At 39.1% G+C, this 16,075-nt stretch overlaps 1 protein-coding gene across 1 annotated transcript in view; it reads right to left on the bottom strand.

Annotated features, from left to right (window-relative positions):
• Positions 1 to 16,075, bottom strand: part of CELSR1 (cadherin EGF LAG seven-pass G-type receptor 1) — a 265,989-nt gene that overhangs the window by 30,121 nt on the left and 219,793 nt on the right. Inside the window, exons 15-22 of the mRNA XM_073328377.2 lie at positions 14,670 to 14,853; positions 13,186 to 13,287; positions 10,917 to 11,011; positions 9,945 to 10,154; positions 7,084 to 7,267; positions 3,351 to 3,494; positions 791 to 992; positions 264 to 431 (exon numbers count right to left, since the gene is read on the bottom strand). Coding sequence (XP_073184478.2) covers positions 264 to 431; positions 791 to 992; positions 3,351 to 3,494; positions 7,084 to 7,267; positions 9,945 to 10,154; positions 10,917 to 11,011; positions 13,186 to 13,287; positions 14,670 to 14,853 — 1,289 coding nt within the window. The remainder of the gene's footprint in view (positions 1 to 263; positions 432 to 790; positions 993 to 3,350; positions 3,495 to 7,083; positions 7,268 to 9,944; positions 10,155 to 10,916; positions 11,012 to 13,185; positions 13,288 to 14,669; positions 14,854 to 16,075) is intronic.

Genomic DNA, 16,075 nt, shown 5'->3' with positions numbered 1-16,075 from the left:
AAGCCACATTTTTAGAGGATCATCCTTTTGTTCTCAGGAGTTATTCTAATTACTTGTATATTGATCATGCTTAGAGGGATTCTATGAGCAGTTCACAGATGTGTATAAAGTTTACCTTAAGCTGCCTACACGAACAAACTAAGAACAAAATGTTCATGTTCTTCTTGTACAGTGCCTCCTTCTCAGCCTGAACTTCTGAAACCTGCACTGCAATGGCCTGGCCTGACTCCCTCCCAAAATATTAAAGAAGTCACCAAACATACATGATTGAGTGGTTCCAGAACACACAGACTGGCTTAGTTCTCTCCTCTGTTTCCAGCATGGCATATTCAAGTATAATGGGCTTTTCCAGGAGGTTTGGTACAGGTTCCCCATCACTATGAATGGTGGTGCTCACTATGGGTGTGTTAATGATGGGTCGATTAGGTAACCTGTGGAAATAAAGCAAAGCTGCAAAAAGATTTCAACGTTAAAATACAACAGCCCAATTTTGCAGCTACCGCAAATATGTGTCGTAATCAAGGAGTTGTCATGGCTGCACAATCAGAAGTATTTACATTTCTCAAACCTAGCATTGCTGATCTGGTTGTTCTCACACAACAGTCTACGGTCTCAAATATCTAGAACAAGAGAAGGACGGCTCTGCAAACAATTACTTTTACACTAACAAATGGATGATAGCTGATAGCTGAGAAGTATAATTGTAACATAATAGCACCACTGACCACCTAGCATTCAAAGCAAGTCAGAAGGATTCTATGAGCAGTTCACAGATGTGTATAAAATTTACCTTAAGCTTCTTCTGTCAGGATCATAGTGCTCAGGTAAAAGTTGTCCTAGAGATCGATATATAATCACCATAGCAACAGCATACTGGTTAGACTCATCTGGGTGTCGCTTCTTTCTCTTTGTAAATGCATTCTCAGGGTTTAAAATACCATTATCCGTCTTAGAGGACATTTTTTGGTTTGATGGCTTCATTGTAGGTGCCACTACAAAATCAATACAAACATTCAAGCCTAACTCTTTCACCGTAAGTCTGGGCTACCATTTTAACAGATGTTTACAGTTCGTTACCTATGTTAACATTCGCGCCCAGGTAACTTTAGATGCACAGCACTGAGGACACTTTTGATACCATGTTTCAGAATACTTTATATGACTATATTGCATACTATATAATCATACAATTGAAAATCAAATAACAACTGAACCATCTTTCTATCTAGTGTGACAGGATCGGGCCAGATGGCTACAGGAGAGTAATAGAAGGCAGATATATTAGCCCCAGGTTAAGTAGGTCCCTTTCCTGGGGAAAGGTAACAGGGAAGGTTCTAGAACAATCAGGAACCTTCTGGAGACAATTATGACAGACAGGCTGATTAGAACACCTGCAGCCAATCAAGAAGCTGCTAGAATCAATTAAGGCAGGCTAATCAGGGCACCTGGGTTTAAAAAGGAGCTCACTTCAGTTTGTGGTGTGCGTGTAAGGAGCTGGGAGCAAGAGGCACTAGGAGCTGAGAGTGAGAACACGGACTGTTGGAGGACTGAGGAGTACAAGCATTATCAGACACCAGGAGGAAGGTCCTATGGTGAGGATAAAGAAGGTGTTGGGAGGAGGCCATGGGGAAGTAGCCCAGGGAGTTGTAGCTGTCGCACAGCTGTTCGAGGAGGCACTCTAGACAGCTGCATTCCACAGGGCCCTGGGCTGGAACCCGGAGTAGAGGGCGGGCCTGGGTTCCCCCCAAACCTCCCAACTCCTGGTCAGACAGACACAGGAGGAGTTGACCTGGACTGTGGGCTCATGAAAACTGCCAGACTAAGGGCTGCTGTGAAGCTCCAAGGTGAGCAAATCCGCCAACAAGATCCACCAAGGTAGAGGAAGAACTTTGTCACACTAGTTAGAATATGAGCAGTTCTGGGGCTAAAACAGGCACATACATTTAAATAAGATGTGCAATTTAAGGAGAAATATTAAAACCCATGTATATTATCCTTCTTATACTGCATGTACCAAGCAAGATTTACAGTACATTGTGTGCCTTTTCTGAGTGCAACAGTAATGGGCCACAGAGTTTTTACTTTAAATTGGCACCTCCACATGATCTTCAAATTTTGGTAGTATCTCTTAACGCCATTTGCTTTCCTCTTACAGAAAAGAGACAGATCACATAAATATATTACTTATAAGAAAAATCTTCATTACGAATGTATTACCTTATATATTATTTATATTATACTGATATATTTTTATACTGAGGATACTCAGCCATATATAACGTTTGACACTTTTAATGATTCCATTTGGGCTACTCTCTCTGCCTGTGTTGACCTTGTCTTGTGGTTTTATCTCAACTTTCTTCAAATGTCTCAAAGGCAGAACTCTGTATCTTTGTAAGAGGTACACTTTCAAACATATCCTCCACCTGCCTGTTCCGGTTAGACCTTCTATTTGCCTTTGCTGTCTGTTAACTTGGCATCATCCTTGATTCTGGCCTCTCCATCTTTCATACCATGTTGTCTGTAAATCTGTCTTTTACTTGCTCTGCACACCTGTGCCACCACTGACTCTGTTTCTGCTGAAATTCTCATTCATGCCTTCACAGGAGACCAGGTGCATCTAATGTCCACAGTTTTCACTTACATACTGTGGATTTTATTGAGTTCCTAAAGAAACAGGGCCATGTTCCTGCTATTCTGGGGTGAATAAGAAACAACTTCCCAGTCTGGAGAGAACAGCTAATCTCTAAATACAAGTTTCATTAACAATGATGTTTGAAGGGTTTCTGATACAATCATTTGCAGTATCTTCCCTTCTAGAATAGATATAAAAAACAGCAGATCATCAAACTGTCAGGTGTAAATGCTACAAAAATCTGAGCTGTACGGTTTTCAGAGAATCGTCTAGCCCTAGAACATATGTCAGTCTATAAGAGCTTCCCCTACTCGGGCAAGTTGACAAGATATGACTGTACTCGGGCCAGCTATAATTTGGATGGATGTGCTGGGGAGCCTGTGGGTGGGGGGAGGTCATGAGTGCTGCCAATAGTGCTAAAGGCCATTCCTGTGTGGAATAAAGGACAGGACCATTTCTATGCACAGTGACAGAGCAATGTGAGGGGACTGGTGAATGGGTATAGCAAGTTTCCCAGCGCAGAATGCTCCCCTTAGTGCCCTGAAGGCATTATGTCTTACAGATCCACAGAGTCATTCTATCTCTACATAAGGTTCACTTGATGTATATGATTGCCCCACCTCTGCCCCAGGACAATTCTGCCTCATAAGAGGCATAACTGATCCCTAAGATTCGATTGGAAGATTACTACTGAATATCTGGAGAGGTGTTTTACCTTTTCTATCTGAAGGTTTGAACAAAGTATCAGGGAACAAAACAGATGACTCCAAATCTTTAGGATAATCTTCTTTAATCCTCTCAAACCGTGGTACTTTAGCGCCCGTAAAATTAGACTTGTCAAATATGTCAACAGCAATAACTGTGAAAAAAAATTAAATTCCTCATAATATTAACTTAATTTCAATCATATAGGGTATTATCCAAAAATGAAATTTTACCGATACTTTAGAAAATCCATAGCATTAAGAAATTTGAACCAAAAAATATGCCAATGTAATCAATAATTATTGTAATCAAATAATTATTTCCAGTGACGACTAAAATCGTATGTTCCAGCATTATTTCATATTTGGAGAATATAAAGGTATATGCAGTGCATATGTAATGGTTACAAATTTCACACAAAAAAGATTTCGTATTAGTAAAGTGCTGTTCTGTCCTGAACATAAACTATCTAAAAATGGCAGATTCCAACTCAATAGCCCAACTTCTTGTATGAGTTGAAATAGCCAGATCTGCTATTTCAAAAATAAGTTTTTACTATTTTTTTCTCCTGTTTGTACTGCAGAAATAACACAACAAAGAAAATGAGCTGGATGCAATTTCTGAGCAAGATAACAGACTTGCTAACTAAATCCCAATGGCAGAGCCATTTTTTATCATTTTTCATATTTTATCATTGCCTTTAACTGAGATGCACATCTGTACCTGAGGTTAGAATTTGTACTGCGGAATCTTTATTGCTGCTGATTATGAACAAACTGGAAAGACCTAGCTTGACTTTCATATCCCAGGTTATATGCAGTGTTGTAACTCTGTGTAAGTTTGAAAACTTGCCTCACCCACTTAGTCTCTCTCATATCCCAGGTTAGGCACCAAAGCTAGCAGGTAGAAAATGTATTTTTGCTAACAAACAGCAAATTTCTCTAGTGCTCATTGAGAGATAAATATGAATGGGCACGGTCAATTTTCAGAGTCAACTGCACTTTATGTGATCTTCTGGAAAAGTATAAAATGTAAACTTTTACATATGGTAGTGGGGAAGAAGGCTGGTAAGAGGGATGGTAGGAGGGACAAAAAGGAGGGATGCACAGGACTGGTGGTCAGGAAATATGGATTCTATTCCTAGCTTCATCATACATTTCCTGTATGGCGTTGGAAAAATCGTTGCCTTACTTTTTCCATATGTAAGTTGGGGATAATAATACTTCCCTAGTTCACAGGAGTACTGTGAAGCTTAATGTTTGTAAGATGGTTTAAAATCATTGGACAGGAGGTAATATAGCATGGTATGATATTACATTGCCACTGATGTGGAAATTATTTATTTTGTCTATATGAAATATTGTGTGGTGGTCAGCAACAGGAGAACATAGCTATACAAAGTGCTGCAATATTCTTGACAGGACATGTATGAGCTAGAAGTTTAAAAAAGACATCTTTCAAAAACTAAGTTAAAAATTATAATACTTCTACTGCTACTCATATACTAAAGGTCTGACCCCATGGCTTAGTTTTAGTGTTTGCCATGCAAAAGAAGTGGGTTAGATTCCGAGCCTCAATCTCTTGTTCCTTGGAGAGGTTAGGGATGAGAATACTTCTCAGCTCTACCCTATCCCTGCATTTCTAGCTACTCTGGGGCTCATCTCCAGACCCCCTGGCTGTTTTGCAACTGCCAGAAGTGTTTATAGTGTTTGGTTTATAACTTTCAATTTTTTAAAACCTCAGAAGCTGCCAATTCAGGCATTTTAATAAAAATTAAAATTGAGAAGCTGGAGCTGTGGAGGGTAACTGTATCAGGCTCACTGCAGGTTTCTGTGTGAGGAAATGTCCAAGTTAAGCACTGCCAATTCCCAATCTTTCCCTAGTCCCTAAATAATTCCCAGATGAGTTGTTAGTCAACCCTACTAATGCAGCACCCACCTAGAAAAATTGCTCGAGAGAGAGAGAGAGAGAGAAAAAAGAAACTAGTCAGTAGAGAATTGCCTTGCCCCTTAGAAGCTACATCCTTCTGACCTCAGGCAGAGCTGATGAAAAATCAGATTTTTCATCCAGCAGGAAATTCAGACATTTTGAAATGAGTTGTCATGCCAAATTGGGATGAAAAGTTGAAATACCAAAAATTTTTGAGGAAGGGAAAGTTCAGAAAAATTTGCTTTGGAAATAGCAAAACATTTCATCAATCAACACGTTTTGTTTCAGTTTGCTGAACAGGTTGGCTTGATTGATTCAACTTTAATCTGTTGCACCCTGAGCTGCCACAGTGTGTCATCAGAATTGTAGTTCGGGCATCTCATGCCTCCATTTGCCTCTATGGGCAGGTCTCCCAGTCGGACTGCATTTCATACGGTGATACACTGTGGTCATACGGCTCCCATGATGCACTGTGTCAGATCAACCGCAGGGGAGAACATGGTGCCACATGGGAGATGTAGTCTAGGCAGGGAGCCTGACCCATAGGGGAAAATGGGGGTATGAGACACCTGAACTACAATACCCATAAGGCACCATGGCAGATAAGAATGAAACAAATCAATGCTGAACTGACTCAAAATAAAATGTTTCAATCTGGGTTGATCAGACCTGAAATATTTTGTGTCAATTTTCCCAATGGAAAATCAAGTCATTTTGGCAAAATCAAAATTTTCTCATGGAAAATTTTAGTTTTGTGGAAATGGCATTTTCCACTGAAAAAACATTTTCATGGAAAATTCCAGACCAACTCTCACTTCTAGGCTCCAACCATTCACACAGAATAAAAACCCTATTGGTACATGGAATGGAATACAGGCTGAGTCAGGGATATTTCTTTGTGAGTTTCTCTCTCCCTCTACTTGAAATTTTGCTGATAAGCTTTTCTGCCATGTAAGACTGGATTTTCCTGCTTATTTTAATATAATCATACTTACCATTTACCTAGCACTTTATGTTTTCAACGCTTTGAACAAATATCAACTCATTACTTATCACATAACCTCTGTGAGGTAGATTGGCAAGAATTATCATCTCCGTTTTGCAGATCAAAAGAAACTGACACAACAAGATAACATTGTAAGTCAAAATTAGAGTAAGAGTCGGGATTGGAAATCAAGAGGTTCTGGCTCCCAGTCTTCTGCTCAGTCCTTTAGACCATGCGGCTTAGCTGTTGATAGCTTCATCTGGGCTAATATCTTGGTTGTAGAAGTACTCTACTGAAAACTGTGTTTTTTTCAGAGGAATTCTAGAAATTCCAGTGCTTGAGGTGGGTATATTAATGTGTGGTTGCATATTTATGAAAGAATCTTAACTCATGTCACTATAATATTCTGATTATTGGAACAGTCTCAAGACCCATCAAGATGTCATGAAAATAAATATCTTCCGACTCTGGAACTGAACACCCACCATAGCTCTGTGAACCCTTAAAATCCGCATATATGTTCTGGCAATTTACAGTTTTAGAAACACATGGCTTGCATTTTGGCTCAGGATTCCAAGCCAGAGAGCAGAGAGCTCTTTCAATGCACATGTAGCATTGTCAAGGGATGAGTTAAACATGTCTGGAGAAAAATGTTGGGGGCTGTTCCCTTCAGACCCAGCATTCTGGAGCTTTTCTCTTATATAGCCTTGGCACCCTTGGCTGTTCTCTGCAGAACACATTGCTGGTCCAGTGGATGGACAATACCTGATGCTCTCAAGTGTCAGGGAATTTCATCTAACAGAAAAGACAGTTTTCAACAGCTACTCACTCATATTTGTGGCAATAATGACAAAAGGTTTCAGGTAAGTTTTCTTCATGTTCTGGGCCACTGTGTTGAAATATTCCTCATAATGTTTCAGTAGGTGGGATGTGCCACCCTCTGTTCGCTGGATCTGCTCCCAGTGCTCCTTGGTGTTGGGGTTCAGAAGGGCACTACCCACTTTAACGATGTTCTAGGAACAAAAATAAATGTACATTTAAATGATTAGAATACCCAATACAAGGCAACCGAGGGAGTTTAGCTGGCTAGGTTTCAAGTGAGGAATATTGTAAACGATTTGCATTACACATAATGAAACATTTTGATCCAGGCATGTTCTGCTCCAGCCTTATCAAATAAATGCACACCTTTTAGTCACCCTCAGGTTGTTTTACTTATAAGAAATTCCTTCAAGCTTTTCATTAGCAACCTGCGCAATGATCAGAGATTATAAGGAAGTGTTTTTTTTAAAGCAGGAAACCAATCAAGACAACTCAGAAGGAACATCTAAACATACTGGCTTTGCCTCTCACAGAGATGAGACAGGACAGGCAGAGACTGCTTGCTAACTAAGTTAGGAAACACCCCTGGGGAAGTCAGATGAATAAGACTTGTTAAAAATCTCATTTTCCAATGGGAAGACATGGTGTCCTATCTTACAGAGTGATATTTCTGTAGAATCATCAAGGAATCTATGAATCAGTCCCTGTTTTTCATCTTTTTGGGGAACATATGTGGCAAGAACTAATCTTAATTTGTGATTACAAACTCATAATCATGAAAGAAAATTGAAATTATATGTTGGGTGTTCTTCCATTTCTATGTTGTGTTAAAATAAAAATCTGTTGAAAAAAAAAAAGGCTCTGGATAAACTTCTCCATATACAGCTCTTAGTTAGGAGACTAAACAAAATATTACAATTTTTACAAAATATTACAACCTTGAGACACAATAGAAAAGCAGTAAACAAAATATTACTGTATAAGACTCAATTAAACAAGAACACTGAAATTGTTACAAAAAGCTCTTGGAGCAAATGTAGAAAACACTATTGTATGGTATCAAAAACATAACATATGAGGATAAACTTGGATACAATTATGGTAGAAATTAAATTACGCTCCACAATGTCCTAGACTAACATGCCTATAACCATCCTCCTAAAACGTTCATTTGGCTGGCAGGGGGGAAAGATGCTTCTTAAGTATTGGTTTGAGATAACAAAAAGAACAGACAACATCTTTACAAAGGACCCATATATCACCTGGTTAGCTAAAACCACAGTGCAGCAGAGTATGGAAGCAGCCTTGTAACAGAACTCACCAATTTTCATGATTGCTATTTGCATTACCCACTCTGCTGCATTTTACAGTCTTCACTCAACAATAACTAGCAAACTTCTTCTGCTTTTCCTTACAGTCTCTCAGCCTAAACCATATCATCTTCTCCATATGGGTTCTCCTTGTTAATGACACATTAGATGTCCAAAACATACTTATTTTAATTCTTGCTCTCCCCTAAAAATACTTAGGCAGCTACTGAATATTATGGTGGGTATTTTAGTGCTATGTACATGAAAATATTTAAAATAAATGGAAGTCAAAATTTCAAAAGTAGATTATTTCTCTTCCTTTTTTCAGAATAACAGCTGTGTTAGTCTGTAGTCACAAAAAAGAAAAGGAGTACTTGTGGCACCTTAGAGACTAACCAATTTATTTGAGCATAAGCTTATGCTCAAATAAATTGGTTAGTCTCTAAGGTGCCACAAGTACTCCTTTTCTCTCTTACTTTTTGTTCACACTTTTATTTAACAAAACCCACTAAGTTCTTACGCAATCCATCTCAAGGCTTGGGTGTGTAAATTCATCCAAATCCAGTGCCTGAAGCTACAAATTTGTTGGCACAGTGTTTGCTTTAAGTAAGAAAAAAATAATCTCTTAAAACCTGGGGAATCTAAAAAGACAACTGTTTCAAAAGTCTTTTTCATTATTTGTAAACTGAATTACCTAAGATACTGAGAAATTTTCTACATCAGTGAGGAAACCACTTTGTTTCTAAGTTGCAATGAACTCTCTATTTTTATAGAATTTTTTTAGACCTTGATACTCCATCAACAACAGATATTTGTCTGCAAATTAACACTAGCACAAACAGTGCATCAGTGCTCTTCTGTGGACAGAAAACCAGGAAAAGGAGTATTATTACAGAATACAAAATTGTCAGAAAAGTTTTTAAAGAATTCTGCAGGGGAGCTTTGGTCAAAATACTACTTCAGTTCTAATGAAAACAACATATAAAACCCAGAGCCCATAACAGGCCAATTACAATTGTGTTTGTATTAGAAATGCATAAATAAAGGATTCTGATTGTGTATTCATTTTCTGTAAGGGAATAGCTACACTGGAAATTATAGGCAAGGAATGATACAGATGTACATTTATTAATTTTTCACACTCCTCTAAAAAGATTTTTAAATCCAATGTGAGGACAACAGGATAACCCACCTTCAGAGTTAATTCACCTTTCAACATTTTATGTACTATATTGAAATGAAAGTTTGGTAAGATCTGGCTGGTTTTCCATTGAACAGAAGAATGTGACAAACAAAGCTATTTTACTCAATATTAGCACTTTCCCTCAATTACTTTCTAGTTCTGAGAATTCTGCTTTTTGGATGGTACTATGATGAACTTTACCTATCATCTAACTCCCTACTTGGTCAAATTTCATTTCAAACTATTCCGAAGAAGGAATAATTTGTAAAACAGATTAAACAACATTCACTCCACATGGGTTTGAGGTGAACTCATTTATGAATTTCTAAATGAACATATCAGTGAGAACCTATGAGCACACAGTATCTCTCTTACTTCATTGAATTCCGTATCTCTTGTCGCAGCTAGGTCAAACCCTTGCTGCTGGCTCTCATACTGCAGGACCCTGATCATCAGCAGGTATGCTGTCCTCACATCATTGCCATACAAGGAGTTGGTGTACTTGGTGGCATTTTGCAGCACTTTAGCAATCTGTATGGACTTATCTCCATCCAGTTTGGTCTCGTTGAGATGTAGTTTTTCATTCTGAAGTGGAAAGGAGAAAAAATAAGGGAAAACAATTTTGCAACAGTCTTAGTTCAGTCATTCCAGTTACAAGGACACTGTTGCTTTCCATCATCTAGAGATTTACGGGACAGAGGAATCATCTGATCCAAACAGAAATACTACTGGGAAAGGAGGGGAGAGGACATTGCAATGGAATGTGCATGACTGTCAGAGAAGGATAAAGGTTCTAAAGCGAAATGCAGGGTCTGAACGTTCACACAGCTGGCAGATGGAGCCTGGTGGTGTCAAGTTGGAGACTGGGATTATCTGAGATGATGAGCATTAGAAGCAGGAACTAGAGAAGATAACAGGGGTTGGGGATTTTATTTACTATGTACATTAACATCATGTGGGTTTCCCAGCATGCAAGACAAAATCTGCCAAAGATGAGCATTTAAAAACAGGATGACACATCTCCAAGGGCCTTTACCAACAAACAATTACTAAACTCATAGTAAATTCTAATAAATCCCCAGGAAAATGTTGGGTCAGATATTCAGTTGTAAATCAGTGTTATTCCACTGAAGTCAGTGTGATTGGGGGCCACAGCGAATGTCTCAGTATTTGGACACTGATGTAAACAAATACGAATACAGTCTTAGTAGCCGTCACCACATTTGGAAAGCTATATGTCTATTCATTTCTTCGTGTTCAAAGTATTTCTATTATGTGTAGACGCTAGTGTGTATTGGACAGGTTGATAAGACTCTGGCCTGCTAAGAATAAGGAAATATTTCCTACCATGATTTTAAGATCCACAAAGCTAACGGTGGTACAGTTAAAAAGCTCAGGAGGGAGCCAGCCTTTCTCACTATTACAGTGCCGAACAGCATTCCCTGAAGAAAACAAAACAAAGGATTAACAAGACCTACAATAGTTCTGCACAAATCAATATAGAATTTGTAGAAAATTAGCTTTTTACTTTCAAATCTCTTAAAGAAAAACACATATTTCACCTTGCAAACTAGGATTCCTCAGCCTCAGGAAAGTTACACAGTTTATTGTTGTTCATAAACAGATTTCTCCAACAATGGTCTATGTTAGCCTCCAGATATCTGTCTGAACCTGTCTCATGCTAGTTGCCAAAGCATCTTTTGATGAATTAAGCAACCGTGAATCTAAGAAAGATTGTGCAATTCCTAAACACCAAAGATGAGAGAAACATCTATCCATTACAGGTGAGAATTCATTCGTTCAGTCAGGTGGGTATCCTGGATAAATGCTAGCTGCGCTTCACAACATGTGAGCACTGTCAGTATTACAGGTAAGCACATTGTTCACAGTGAACACTTTAAGCGACAAATGTAAATTCCTTTTTTCATTTGGACTTGTTTGGAAGCAGCTTTCTATTTAATTTAATTTATTCATTATTTCAAATTATTTGCCAACTAATTTCTACAGCTGTTTCTTGGTTTGTAGATTCCTTGTGAACAGCTGATTGTGGGTATTTGCTTTTCAAAAATTTTAGCTATGTTCGTTATCTCTGACTGGAAACAAAATCTCATGATATTGTTTCTGTTTCCTGACTAGCTGTGTGTGACCTAGGCTCAGGTTTCCAGTTCAAATATCCACATTTGCAAATACAAAATTTGCTTTCTGCCGATGTTCTGGAATGTTCACTTAAAATTTGCTGTTTCCACAGACATCTCTGCCTGTTCTCTCATTTGCTAGAATACACACAATCACAAGAGGAATGCAAATATCATTGATGAAAATTTATTTTATGCAAAAATTTATATTAGTTGAAAATTTAAATAAAGTTAGCTTAAAAATGTAATTTACCCTACCCCTACCCGGCCTGGGAAGTTCTCAGAACTGGAGACTCAAGGGCTACCAATTTTCCTCAGACATATGGAGTCAATGCTGATACTCCATGGTGCTACTTTTAAAAGTTATACAATCATTTACAGTTCATTCCACTTGCAAATGATAACAACAGATAAGAGTTGGCAAGTGCAGAAATGAGATAAGTAGTTACAGAGATTTCATTTCCCACAAACAATTCTCCACAAGCTATGTGAGAATAATCTTATTTTAGTCCATTGTTGTAGTCTAGCAGACAAACATATTCAGTGAAACACTCACAGCTGCTAGTGTTTGCTGTCCAAGAGCCTTTCTTTTTCCCTATTCTCTTCATTAATAATACTTATTTAAGAAAAAAGCTCATATTCTCCAAATAAACAATGAATTTCAATAACAGAAACTTGCTTGGAAAGTGCGTTAGAATATTGTCTAATTTTCATATTAGATTGTCATTCACTTGTTTCCTTCATCCCACACACATACACTTTTGTCACATGTGATCCATCCCTTTAGATATAAAGGATAATAGTCATAACAAAATGGTGGAAGCACAGATGTGTCCATTATAATCAATGTTTTATTTAGAAACATTAATGTAGCCCAAACCTGCAGCTGCTACTCCTCATACAGAAGGAGAAGTCATGCTTACATTCTTGATAAAATGCAATCATCAGGAACCTCAAATGATGCAGAAAGGTAAAGTGCTTGATGGAAAATTTTAGCTACATTGTACCTCTGAAGTTATATTAGCAGAAATTTAGTAAAGCAAATACCATATAAGTACTCCACATTTTATCCCTGTCTACATGAGTTATATCGCTAAAGGTCATGTGTAATCCATTATGCGCTGAAAACAAAACATAATAATTACTTTATACAGTGAATGGATACTGAAACATTTGACTGTGCTCATTTAAAACATATATTGTTTTAGACTCTCTTTTCCATATTACATTCACTTGTTTATTTATCTACTGCATTTTTAATGTTCTGCCTTTCATTTGTTAACTGGAATGTGCTTTAATTAATTCTTGATATGGAAGTTATACCTAAATAAATCCTTCAGCTTGTGACAACCACAAGCTACACTGTAATCTCTAGACTTTTAAAATAAATTCTTCTCTATGTATACAAGTTTTTTCACTCTCATTTTTTCCCATACCAGAGCTTCAGATAAAAATGTTAATGTTCTACCCAGTCAACTTACCCACTGATCCCTTGGGACATGGCACAGCAGCTGGCTGTCCAAACTTGGTCTGTGGCCACCAAATGCCAGCTTCAAATGCTTTGGGACACCCATTGTAAATCACTGTGACAGGAATAAAGAAATAATGCAATTTTTCTAGCAATGTAAAGTTAGGGAAATAATAGTAAGAATACATTTACAGCTGCAGAAAGGCTTTCCCCACACTTAGAACCTTACTGGAATCTCCAACAGCTTCCATAGGGAGCCATTTATATTTGTTCTCTTTTCAAAACCAGTGTTCCCCAACCTTTAACCTGAGTGCTATTCAATCGTGCAAGCAAAGACATACATGCCAAGGAAGTGTCATTATTAATTTGGGACTCTGGATGTCACACCATATACACTGTATAACTTTAGCCACCTTTCTGGGCGTGAATTTCCACTTCACTTTACCCTGAGACCAAGAACCAACCATCCATGTGGGAAGGTAAAATATACAAATCATTTGAAACCATCGTCAATGTGGCTTCATGGCTAGGCCAGCAGAGGGCACCCTAAGAATCATAGAATCATAGAATATCAGGGTTGGAAGGGACCCCAGAAGGTCATCTAGTCCAACCCCCTGCTCAAAGCAGGACCAATTCCCAGTTAAATCATCCCAGCCAGGGCTTTGTCAAGCCTGACCTTAAAAACCTCTAAGGAAGGAGATTCTACCACCTCCCTAGGTAATGCATTCCAGTGTTTCACCACCCTCTTAGTGAAAAAGTTTTTCCTAATATCCAATCTAAACCTCCCCCACTGCAACTTGAGACCATTACTCCTTGTTCTGTCATCTGCTACCATTGAGAACAGTCTAGAGCCATCCTCTTTGGAACCCCCTTTCAGGTAGTTGAAAGCAGCTATCAAATCCCCCCTCATTCTTCTCTTCTGCAGGCTAAACAATCCCAGCTTCCCTCAGCCTCTCCTCATAACTCATGTGTTCTAGACCCCTAATCATTTTTGTTGCCCTTCGCTGGTCTCTCTCCAATTTATCCACATCCTTCTTGAAGTGTGGGGCCCAAAACTGGACACAGTACTCCAGATGAGGCCTCACCAATGTCGAATAGAGGGGAACGATCACGTCCCTCGATCTGCTGGCTATGCCCCTACTTATACACTCTTATATAAGAGTGGTGCAATCATCTCCTCCTACACAGACTCCTTTACATAACTGATCTTAACAGGCATAGGGAGCAGGACGTGTTAGCGACTTGGTGCACAGCATCTCAATTTGAGGTTATGATGATGCTAGCAGACGGATTCATATATCTATGTTTCAGAAATAACAGGACAAGAATGTTTTGCTTTCTTCTTAACTAGCACTTTCCTCATTTGGCATAAATTAGATAAACTATTAGCCTCAGTTAATACTCTTCTATTTCTTTAGTAATAACACTTAATAACATTGAAAGTAATAACATTTTTTAAAAATGCTGGAAGCAGTTGATGGCTGAAACGTATGGTACCTTCGCAGCCTTGAATGGTAACCTCAGCAAAAGGATTGTCGCAACGGTTACACTGTCGCCCAATCACTCCAGGTTTACAAGGACACTGTCCTGTCTCCCTGTCACAGGATCGAGTATGAGAACCAGAAGGGAAGCAGTCACATGGATAACAGGTGTCACTGCTTTGTGGTCTGTAGTAGTTTGTCTGGAAAAATAAAGAGATAGACACACAGTATTTTAATTCTGCCATATTTCTTATAACCCCTTATTAATTATATTTCTTAAGGTCTTCCTGGATGGCTTGTGAGTCTGAAAAGAAGAATTAATGAGCGCCCAGACACTATGATGTTGGGGGCTTTAAAAGTGCACAGATAAAGAGGTTATTTATTTACACAATAACTTGAGTTCTTTGAGATGTTTTTCCCCAATGGGTGCTCCACTATAGGATGTTCATGTATCTGAGCATGCTCAGCCAGAGACTGTGAAGCAGCATCTGTGGGCCTGCACCTATAAAGAGCAGCTCCTCATGCTCCCGTAGGAGGGCATAGGAGAGAGGCGCGGACCTGCCACCACTCAGTTCCTTCTCAATTGTGTAGCCAGAGACTCTGAAGCAGAGGGGAAGGAGGGCGGGAGGTGTAGCACCTAATAGGGACAAAACATCTCAAAGAACTCAAGTTACTGTACAAGTAAGTATCCTCTCCTTCTTCTTCATGTATATGTCCCTGTGAGTGCCCCACCATGGGAGGCTCCCAACCAGTAAATCAACATGCAGGTGGGTGCTGATGAGGCAAATCCGAGACAGTTTGAAACACTGCATCATCAAAGGTAGCATCAGCCCTGGAAGCAGGTAAAATGTCATACTGCTTCACGAATGTGAGAGCAGACCTGCAGATTTCCGCTATGCAACATCTTTCAAGAGGGCTATAGGTACGACTGAGCCCTAGTGGAATGTGCTGTCACTCTGTGAGGGGGCTTATTCCAGCAGTCTCCTAGCACATTAAAATTAAATTGAGAACCATTTCGACAGCCTTTGCAGGGAAATGACTGTCCCATCACTCTTTCAGCAAAGGACACAAAGAGTCTGGGAGAGATCCTAAAGGTCTTGGTCCTGTCTAAGTAGAGGGCGAGAGCCCTTCTGATATTTAGTGTGTGTAGGCTAGATTCCTTTCTGGAGGCAGGAGGCTCTGGATAGAACACTGGTAGATGGAATTCCTGATTAACACAGTATTCCGAAGAGACCTTAGGGAGGAAGAATTAGTGTGACCACGTCTCTGGAGGAGTAGTGAATGGTGGGTCTGCCATGGGCACACCAAGTTCTCCCATTCATCTAGCTGAAGCGATGGCTATAAGGAATGAGGGCTTGAGGGAGAGGTGGAGGAGAGAACAGGTAGACATTGGTTCAAAGGGAGAGGGGGCATTCCTTAAGG

Source organism: Lepidochelys kempii, chromosome 1, assembly GCF_965140285.1.
Source record: "Lepidochelys kempii isolate rLepKem1 chromosome 1, rLepKem1.hap1, whole genome shotgun sequence".
In the NCBI taxonomy this organism is placed as follows: domain Eukaryota; kingdom Metazoa; phylum Chordata; order Testudines; family Cheloniidae; genus Lepidochelys; species Lepidochelys kempii.
This window is presented reverse-complemented; position numbering and strand designations above follow the sequence as displayed.